We start from the raw sequence: 11085 nt of genomic DNA on the forward strand, positions 1-11085 counted from the left end.
CCTTGAAGTGGCATTCCTTTGTAGGTAAGATCCAGGCTCACAACTAGTTCTCTTCATCTCTTTTACACTTGCTCTGTGGCTCAGTAATTGCTATCATACTACTTTGGCAGTGCAATATGGTGGTTCTTAGAATCTATTTAATATTTTTTTTATTAAAGTACATGAACTTAAACAATATATTACTCTATAAATTTATATTAATTGAATGTAAAGTTACAGGTCATAGTTAATAATCTCTCTCAGCATCAAAAAGTTCATTGATAAAATAATTGTCACTGAAGGAATTGACAGTAGGGGCTGTGACAATGTTCCATATACTGTCGTGGGAGGGGCATCTTACCATGCATTGTTGTGGGAGGGACATCTTACCATGTATTGTTGTGGGAGGGACATCTTACCATATACTGTTGTGGGAGGGATATCTTACCATACATTGTTGTGGGAGGGACATCTTACCATGTATTGTTGTGGGAGGGACATCTTACCATGTATTGTAATGGGAGGTACATCTTACCATGTATTGTTGTGGGAGGGACATCTTACCATGTATTCTTGTGGGAGGGACATTTTACCATGTATTGTTGTGGGAGGGACATCTTCCCATATACTGTCGTGGGAGGGATATCTTACCATACATTGTTGTGGGAGGGACATCTTACCATATACTGTCGTGGGAGGGACATCTTACCATGTATTGTTGTGGGAGGGACAGCTTACCATATAGTGTCGTGGGAGGGACATCTTACCATGTATTGTTGTGGGAGGGCCATCTTACCATACATTGTTGTGGGAGGGACAGCTTACCATATAGTGTCGTGGGAGGGACATCTTACCATGTATTGTTGTGGGAGGGACATCTTTCCATATACTGTCGTGGGAGGGATATCTTACCATGCATTGTTGTGGGAGGGACATCTTACCATCCATTGTTGTGGGAGGGACATCTTACCATCCATTGTTGTGGGAGGGACATCTTACCATACATTTTTGTGGGGGGGACATCTTACCATACATTTTTGTGGGAGGGACATCTTACCATGCATTTTTGTGGGAGGGACATCTTACCATGCATTTTTGTGGGAGGGACATCTTACCATACATTTTTGTGGGGGGGACATCTTACCATACATTTTTGTGGGAGGGACATCTTACCATGCATTTTTGTGGGAGGGACATCTTACCATGCATTGTTGTGGGAGGGACATCTTACCATGTATTGTTGTGGGAGGGACAGCTTACCATATAGTGTCGTGGGAGGGACATCTTACCATGTATTGTAATGGGAGGTACATCTTACCATGTATTGTTGTGGGAGGGGCATCTTACCATACATTGTTGTGGGAGGGACATTTTACCATGTATTGTTGTGGGAGGGACATTTTACCATGTATTGTTGTGGGAGGGACAGCTTACCATACATTGTTGTGGGAGGGACAGCTTACCATACATTGTTGTGGGAGGGACATTTTACCATGTATTGTTGTGGGAGGGACAGCTTACCATATAGTGTCGTGGGAGGGACATCTTACCATGTATTGTTGTGGGAGGGACATCTTACCATACATTTTTGTGGGAGGGACATCTTACCATGCATTTTTGTGGGAGGGACATATTACCATGTATTGTTGTGGGGTCTCTGTTGTTAATTGTTTTAAGAAAGTTAAATCATGTCAACCTTTCACATTTATTTCCTGTGTTGGAGGTTCTAATGTTTTTGCAACCACTATATTTACTACTTTTTTAACATGGTTGATATCTGAATAAAGCTTGGTGCATTTGGTCAAAGCCTTTGGTAAACTTATATTAAGAGTAACAATGGGCCAAATGCTTCCTTTGGGGAGGAAGCCACTTGCACTGGGAGGCTGCTGTAGTGAGACCATTAACAGACACCTGTGCTATTCCTGTGAGAAATGACTCCACCCAGGAGATTATCTCTTAGTCTATATTTGTCTAGTTTGCGCTGGAGCAGGTGGGGACAATTTAATGAATATCTTTCGGAAGTCTGGATGTAAGATACATCAATGTTGCTACTTTTGTTAATAGCCTGCAACCAGTAATCTCAAAAAGTTTGGTCTTGCACAAGTGAACACTATGAAATTCATGTTGGTGGACCATGAATAAATTGTTTTCATTCATGTGTTTTAGAATGGTGTCCTTGAATATATTTCTATAAAATTTTACTTGGCATGGATGCTAGACTTATTGATTGGTAGTTTTCTGGAGCTTTTTAGCGCCTTTCTCCACTCTAGTCAAATATATGGATCTAGCTTTAGTTTCAGAGCTCTAGTACTTTCAAAAGAGTTAAGAATTGGTTTTGATCTTGTTGTTCTGGAATCACAAAACTTCCTAACTTTGAAAATATTCTCAACATTCAATTTTTAGTAAGATCTATTTTAAGGTAAAGTTTACGAACAAGTTAATGTATATTACTACCATTGTCACTACTGTGAACTATGTGTTTAAGCCTTTTTAAATAGAAATAATCCCTACATATCACCTGTTGCTATGCATTTTACAGAAAAATATGAAGATTTGTCGACAAATATTATACCCCAGGCTTAGATACAGTGGTAACAACTGCCCTGAAAGAGGTAATGGGGTCGACCCATATATATCTGAATTTAATAAATGTTGATGTTAACAAGCTGACATAGTTACCATCTTCACGTCTTTGACAGCGCCCCAAAGTTCGGGAAAACCGAGTGCTATTCACTCACTGTTACCCAGCTATAGATATACACACACATCCTAGTATACCTAGGTAACTGTTAGTATATTATAACCTGTAGCGAAAAGTCAAGATAAATGTAACTTAATAAGGCCGTCCCTTCTCTCAATTACCCACGCCCTGTGCCCTTATTAGGTTAAATACAGTGTATATATATTATACATTTGTTGATGTAAATCCTAGGGACTTTGTCCATCACCAACAGGGTGAAGCAACTCAAAGTCTCATTAGCTTTCAATTTGAATATGTTTGAAAATGTGTGTTATGAAAGATTTATGTTAACTTAATCATATCAGCCTTTAAATAATCAGTTCCTGATAAATAGCATGTGATCATTTTTCTTCATTGATAAAGTGTAATTTTCACTCTTTTTAAATACAGCTCATGATGGGTGAAATTTCAACATGGCCTGGAATCAAATATCATGAAAAATTGTATCTGAGATTTGCTCCACAGAACAAAAGTTTTTTTCTGGCAACTGACACCATTGATTAAGTGGATGTGATTCTGTTCAAGATTCTGTGAGTGCTTATTGATGGAAAGCAGATATTTCTGATTGCAGAATTAAATGGAACTGTTAAACGTAGTGTCACAGAAGCAGATGATAGCATACCTTGTTGAACAGGCAAACCCCAATATCAAAAAGATTACAGAAAAATATTTTTTATTAATTTTTTGACAAATCTAATAACAGAATTTATGATGATGATGATGAGATGAACCCAGATCATGTCATAATATTGCTCAAACTCATCAAGACAAATTCCCTGCTGTCCCTTTCACTTAAGATATTAAAACCAAATATAACGCACGAGTGCTCTGTGGCTGATTGGTGTCATAAAATATTGAAATCTGTTATCAGTAATTACTGTATATTAAATATTGGAATTAGTGTATTTGGACAGACGGTTGTCATTATTTTACCCAAACCTAATACAAAGATTCACCGCTGCTACAATGTAACCAAATCCAGTGGTTAGATTAATGTGCTGTCATATCATGAAACCAAACCCAAAATTAACACTCACATGATGCCACGTATTGTTGTCTGTTAGAAGGTCAAACAATCAATCACGAAGTGGTTGAAGGTCATCTGTGATTGAGTTAGTCTCCCCCATTGCTAGGGGTATGGAAATGCCTGGTGTATTTGGGTTATAAGTAATGGAGCAATGGTCTACACTGACATGAAGTGTATTACACACATATAAACATGGACAAGGATGACTGGTTCGATTACTATCACTGTGTTTGTTCATCTCTGCTAACTGATATACTCTTGGACAGTTGGCAGGTGGTCGGGTGGTGCAGTGTATAGCACACTTGCCGTTCACCAAGGCGGCAGGGGTTCAATTCCCCGATCAGACGTGAAATGGTAGGGGTTTCCTGCCCAATCATGTGTGTTTTCTCCGGGCAAGCAAGAGTGATTAATATAAGTTAAAATAACTTGTTTCATAATTGTTGTAAAATAAATAAAGTATATTTTTTTAACTCTTGGACAACAAATTCAAGTAAGTTTTCCTGAACAACTGACCAGTTTTTAACAAAACTTGCTATGTTGAAAACATAAAGGAAGGATGTGGCCGTTCTAGGGACTTAAGAGCATGGGTCAAATAGGGGGAAAAGGTGTACAGGTGACTTGATGGATTTTAACCAAGTTTAGCATCAGCAAGGCAACAAAGTTGAATGTTATAATAATTGAAGGCTCCAGCCAGCTGGGGGAGATGGGAAAAGGATCAGAATTTGACCTAACTTGGTAATTTAATTTTCAATAGTTTTTTCTATGGAAAGACTGCCCAAATTGTAACCATATTCTGTCTGAAACATTGTTGGGGCAAGGTAAGCATGTTTGTATAAATGGAGTTGGTATGACCAATGAGGCCAGAGGGACGTGGTATAAGATGGGGAAAAAATCAGTAAATTAATATTGAAAAGTTTTCTCCACCTGAACAACTGCACAAATTGTAACCTTATTTGGTATGAACCAGCACTGGAGAAGAAGATCATATGTGTTAAAAACGATTTAAGGTGGTGATTTAGAGCAATTTTGCTTCGAAATTGTTGAAAGTAAACATTGAGTAGTTATGATAATAAAATAATACAACTGGTGGTGCTGTCTTCAACAGACTTTTATAAAAATTTCACCCTGTAATTTGTTTGTCATTTTGACCATTTTCAATGAGAAGTTGGGGTATTAGTTAGCCACTTTTGATGGTTTGATATTTAAAGAATCCTTTTTTCTGACGACATGTTTCAGGCCTACAAAGAGAAACTTTATGGGAAGAAGTATGTATGGTTCATCATTGGCTGGTACCCCGACAACTGGTACAAGAAGTATGACCCCAAGGTCAACTGTACAGCAGACCAGCTGAAGGAGGCTCTGGAGGGCCATTTTGCCACCGAGGCTGTGGTCCTACACCAGGAGAACACAGCCACTCTGTCACACATGGTAATACAGCCTAGGTCTTGGTATTATCAAGGCCAGAGATATTAATGTTATACAGTATGACTCTTGTTGTAGATTGGTGTCTTTTCTGATCTTCCCTCATCAGGGGACATCATCATCAGATGTGGTTTTGTTTGTGACTAAGATATTGATACCGATCGCTTTGTTTTACTGTGTTTTATTGATATGTTGTATTATAAAGGTTGGGTAATGCATTGGATGGACTAAACTATAAATCAGGAAGCATTTATAGTGTGGATATATATTTTAAGGTCCCCGAGACACAATAGACATAGTCTTATGTGACAACGACCAACCATTCTCATCAGAAACTCTTTGTCTGTCCACAAAAATTCACAAGTTCAACTTCTTTTCAAAAAGTGTTCCACCAATTCTGATACAATTAGTAGGAAGATTATGAACTATATGGTGATTTACAACCTCTTCAAACCTCTTCAGGGGTCGGAGGGGCAGAGCCCAAAGCAGTAGCTAAAACTTCAACAATCGTTTGTTTAGAACAAGAAATCCAAGAATAATCTTCATGAATGGAAAGGTCCTCCAGGATGGAATCCTGAAGTTTTTTGTCATCTTTGTTAATTACGTCACCCCTTGGTCACCCATTTATTTACTCCTGGGGAGTAGATACAGATTACTGTAGCTTGCTAAGGGGAAGTAACACTTATACATTTTATTTTTAGTAGGAAATAATTCAAACTTGGTTGGAATTATCTTCATATAATTGCAGTTTGATGGTTGTACAAATATTAATAGTTGACCCACCCCTGAGGCTTTAGGGATAGGGTCTAAAGGGGTCAAATTAACTAAAACTTCAATGATCTTCTCTATATCCAGAAATCCTCAAATCAAACACTCCTCCAGAGTGGAATCCTTCGGTGCTTTATCAAAATTGTAAATTTCATTACTCCATTGGGAGGGGCTAAAGTTTACTATAGTTTATACAGGGTAATAACATTTTTTGTTTGTTCTCAGTGGGACAAAAATCAATCTCAAAAGGTTGGAATTATCTTGGGATAGCAGTTTAATGGTATGAAAAGTAAGACCCTTCAAGGTCATAAGGCTTTGGGTTAATTATGCTGTAATTCTTTATTAATCAATATTTTATAACTAGTATACTTAAGATTGGAACAGACTTTCCAAGCATTATCAAAGTTTTACTTAATACAGAAACAATGAACATATTGTACGTGTTGTAATGTTTCAAGTCCATCTGGGCCCTTTGTCAAGCTAAAATCTTTAAACTTTGCGACACGTTTAATTCATACATCGCATGTGTATAAAATAAAACTTTGATTGTACCTTATTTACAAACTGATGAATCTTATTGAAGATTTTCCATGTATTTAGGTTTTACCTACTTTCTGACAGTTACCTGTACGTGAGCCTCCTTTGTATTGGGCAATCCCCATCATCTTTTTGTGGGTTAATATAATATATTGCTTTGCATTTGCGTTCATTTCCACATCACGTCACAAAAACAGCACTAACATACAACTATAGCACAACTCTAGCTCCCAGTCAGGCCCATGGTATCCTTGTTCATTAACAGATCTTTTCCAGCAATTTCTTTTTAAATTAATGAAATAACAGATCAAGTATAAGACTGTTCAGAATTTTCTGGAATGAGGCAATATTGATGACAATTAAAATTCAGATGTTGAAATGCTATTAAAATATTTGTATCAAGGTCCCTTGTTACTAAATATTGTATGGACATGGCCTGATTAGAAACTGAAAATCTAGGCAATTACGAAAGTCATATAAAAAATGTGTTCCTAAGTGTTCATATGCCATAGGGTCATGGAATATGATAAACAAGTATACATCTTTGTTGATATTGTAGACCTCTCGGGAGTTTACAGAACGGCTTGACATGATTCTGAAGGAACGTAACATCACAGACATGTCCCAGGTGGTCGGCTACCCGGAGGCACCTTTTGCTTATGACGCAGTGTGGGCACTTGCACTTGCCCTCAACAGGACCAGCATGAGGTAAGTCTCGGGAAGAAGGTTTGCTAAAATAAACAGCAGCATGCTAATAGTAAACCAATGTACTTACCTGGTACAGTGTAGGGAGATAAGCTGATGTGGTGCTTCTTCCATCATCCATCTGTCCTCTGTTATTCATTGTCATCCATCAGCTTTTCTTATATATATAACAACATCTCCCCCCAAGCTTTTGAGCAGATTTCAACCAAAATTTGGTGCTAGCATCTTAAGGCCTTGGGGATAAAAAAAATACATAAATAAAAGGGATTACCCTTTTAGGGGTTGAGAGACTGGGTCAATAGGGGTCAAATAGGCTGATTTGCTTTAAATGACATCTCCCAAAGTACAGAACAAAATTGTAGAAGAAGCATGCCTAGCACATGGGGATCAAATTTTATATCAAGAAAAGAGCCAACTCTCCTGGAAGCTGAGGGGCTGGGTAAAAGGTGTCAAATTTGTTGGATGAGCAAATCAGAACTCTTCTTCCTTCAAGCCCAGCACAGATCTTTGGGACTTTCCACCTAAAGAAGACATACCACCACACACTTTTGCTGTTAAGCAGGTTTTAAGTGGCCACATCTGTGTTGTACAACTGAAGATCCAAATATCATGGAAGTAAAACAAAACATGTATGTCCTGCTGTTTTACAGGTTGAGTAAACACAACAAGAAATTGGAGGATTTTAACTACTACAGCGAAGACATTCGTCGCGAGATTTATTCAGCCATGAATGACACAAGCTTTCTGGGTGTATCTGTAAGTCAACCCGATGCCCTCAATCTCAATGTCTCACTCTAAAGCCTGAAACCTGTGTTTAGTCAGTAAAGAAAAGTGCAATTTGCTCAATAAACTCTCAGAACTCCATAGAAACAGACATTTTCTGTCTGCAAAACAAGTTCATGAAGCATTCATGAGACTCCATTGTGAAAGGTTGAATAGCATGTGTGGTACTGCCTTCTCAGATTGTCTATCTAGGATATTTTATTAATCGCACTCCAGTTCAAATATAACTTTGAAGTATTGATTCATGTTTTCAATTTGTTTTCAGGGGAATGTGGCCTTTTCCTCTGAGGGAGACAGAATAGCTTGGACTCAGATAGAACAGATGTCTAGTAAGACCTGACAGTTTGTGTATTTATCACTGAGAACACACTTTTCTCTTTTCTGGTTCAGGTTTTATAGCTTTGGTGAATGGGATTGTTTTTGTGCTTACTTCAGCTTCTAGATAAATTAAGTGCTTTGCTGTCTTAGTACACTGTGTACGACCTCTCATCTAAGGATGGATCGTTTTTAATGTTTGTATAAACAGTTCTTGTGCAAATCAAATACCCCAGACTACCTTCATTTTCCTGATTAAAAAAATAAATGTCACAATTGTTCTTCAGAGAATATATACATGAAGATTTTAATTTGTGAAATGACCAATAGTGGAATCCCAAGTATGTATTATGTGGTATCTCCAGTACAAAAGATTATAAGGGATATTGTAATTATTAGGGCCCCGTATCGGAGATACGGGTGCCCTATAGTAATAACCCTGTCTATCTGTCTGTCCGTCCACAAATTTTGTTCCTGGCTGATAACTTTAGTATTTATTGACCGATGTTCATGAAACTTGGTCAAGATGTTCAGTTGACAAAAATACACATTGAGGAAAAAAGTCAAGGTCAAAGGTCAAGGTCATAAGGTTCAAAGGTCAAGGTCAAATTTTACATCTTTTCACTGAAGCAAAGTTGATCAGGATTAAACAAGGAGTCAACTGACCAAAGGTCAAGGTCATTGGGTCAAAGGTCAAGGTTAAATTTTGTACCTTTTCCCTGGGGAACATTTTGTTATGACATTATGAAGCAATGTTGTTCAGAACTTAACTCAGAGTCAACTGACCTTAGGGCCAGGTTACGCGGTCCAAAGGGTCCAGGTCAAGTTTTGTATTTTTCACTGAAGAACATTTTGTTATGATATTAAGAAGCAAAGTTGGTCGGAATTAAAGAAAAAGTCAACTGACCAAAGATCAGGGTCACTGGGTTAATGGTTAAGGTCATTTGGGTACAAAAGTCAAAGACAAAGTGGATCTTTGACTTTGACCCTGGCTCTTGATGGAGGAGGTATATAAGGTGAAATAAAACAAATCAAAGCTAACAAATGAGTATTGCACTGGTATTTACATTTCTGTTAGCCCAGCAAATATGGAGGTGGAAGGAAACAAGACTCACATCATAGTACATATAAAATGTATATTTTGCTTCCTTGCAATTCTTTTTGAAGTTCAAATGTTAAACGTCAAGCTCAGCTATATGGGCAGATTGCTTCTTGATGATTATGGGGGATATATTGCCACAAGACGGGGCCCTTACTGACCTGTCAGTGTTCTAGTTTCAATCTGGTTCCGCTGCCCTTCTGGGTCAATCAAAGTCAACAATTAACCTTCAAACATAGCTTCTGTTCTATTCTGCTCCTATGTGTGGGATTTTATAAAAATGATAAAGGTCAAGACAGAGCTACTGTAATTAGTTTCAACACAATAACTTCAAATTCCTATTTGTCATTCTAACTCAGACTTTATAAATAACATCCTTACCCAATTAGTGCTTGCTGGAGAATGCTTCAAGTTCAAAGGTCATCATTATAGTCAATAGAAACTCACTTTCTGTACAAAACATGAGATCCTTTGGCCAGGGGTCAATCTGATATTAAAGCATCCTATAGGTTTTCATTGCCCATTCAACTTGCATGGGTTGTTGGTTAGGTAAAAAGGTCAGATGTCAAGGTCACTCAGAAAATGTCTTTCTGTACAGTCATGGGTCACTTTGGATCAATTCACCTTCCAGGTCAATCTTTTCAAGTCTAAAGAAGGTCATCATTAATAACAGTTTATCCTATTTTAAGTCTTCTAAATCCTCGTCTTCATAAGCGTAGCAGTATTTAGTAAGGGTATCACTCAGCAAATTTGTATTTACCGGGGTAGGTGTATTTGATTAAATGTTTTCAAGATGTTTTTATCTTTAATTCACTGTCCTTGTTTGATGTGCATTTGTATATGGCTCTTGTAATTATAAGTAATCTACTTTATTTTCTACAAAAAAATACACCAAACACAAGTCATAGTTTCAGTGAAGATAATTTGTATGCAAATATTGTAGTTACCAGATAATGATGTAATGAATATAAAGCTTCACATCAGTTTTGACCGTGAGAGTTAATGTCAAATAAAATGACCTGAAGGTCATCCTTTTTAAAGCTTTTGATCAGGTCCTGGTGTGGAGCATATCTCTAATAATGTTTAATGATGTTATTTTGAACTTACTTTTTCAAAATTATCAAGCTGATAGTTACGTATCAAAGCTGACCAATTGTAATGATCTGTTGTAGATGGGACATACCAAAAGCTTGGTTTCTATGACTACAACACAGACAACCTGACCTGGATTAAGAAGGAGAAGTGGATAGGTGAGGATGTTAGTGTAGCCATGTTTATCAGTAGGGATAACCTGTATAGTATTCAGTTAATGTATGGGGTTATGGGGTTGAGGGATATAGCAAGTTTCTGGTGTCCCGAGACCAGGTCTATTACCGAGGCGAAGCCGAGGGAAAAAGGCATGGTCAAGGGACATCAGAAACTTGCTATATTTCTCAACCCCATACTTTAACCGTTTTATTATACCGATACACACTGGAGAGATAGTTTTAACTAGAAAATATTTGTAAACCATAAGATGTATACCTTCACGTCCCAACTACCCTTTTGATGGCAATGGAGCCAAATGCTTCCGAGTTCGGTAACAAGCTCCGCCCACCTCTCGCCTGATTGGCTCGGTGGAAACACCCGAGTGTAGGTGTGTTTTAGTTCAGAAGGTGTGTTTTAGTTCCCAGACTAACACACAGGACTAAAACACAGTCAGGCAAAAGT

The 11085-nt window shown here is 37.8% G+C and overlaps 1 protein-coding gene across 1 annotated transcript in view; it reads left to right on the forward strand.

Annotated features, from left to right (window-relative positions):
- Nucleotides 1–11085, forward strand: part of LOC110459375 (gamma-aminobutyric acid type B receptor subunit 1-like) — a 206794-nt gene that overhangs the window by 189474 nt on the left and 6235 nt on the right. Inside the window, exons 6-10 of the mRNA XM_021511597.1 lie at nt 4983–5174; nt 7033–7181; nt 7829–7934; nt 8227–8290; nt 10548–10625. Of these exons, the coding sequence (XP_021367272.1) occupies nt 4983–5174; nt 7033–7181; nt 7829–7934; nt 8227–8290; nt 10548–10625 (589 nt within the window). The remainder of the gene's footprint in view (nt 1–4982; nt 5175–7032; nt 7182–7828; nt 7935–8226; nt 8291–10547; nt 10626–11085) is intronic.

The sequence above is a fragment of the Mizuhopecten yessoensis genome, unplaced genomic scaffold (assembly GCF_002113885.1).
Source record: "Mizuhopecten yessoensis strain PY_sf001 unplaced genomic scaffold, ASM211388v2 scaffold10045, whole genome shotgun sequence".
NCBI classification, from domain to species: Eukaryota; Metazoa; Mollusca; class Bivalvia; order Pectinida; family Pectinidae; genus Mizuhopecten; species Mizuhopecten yessoensis.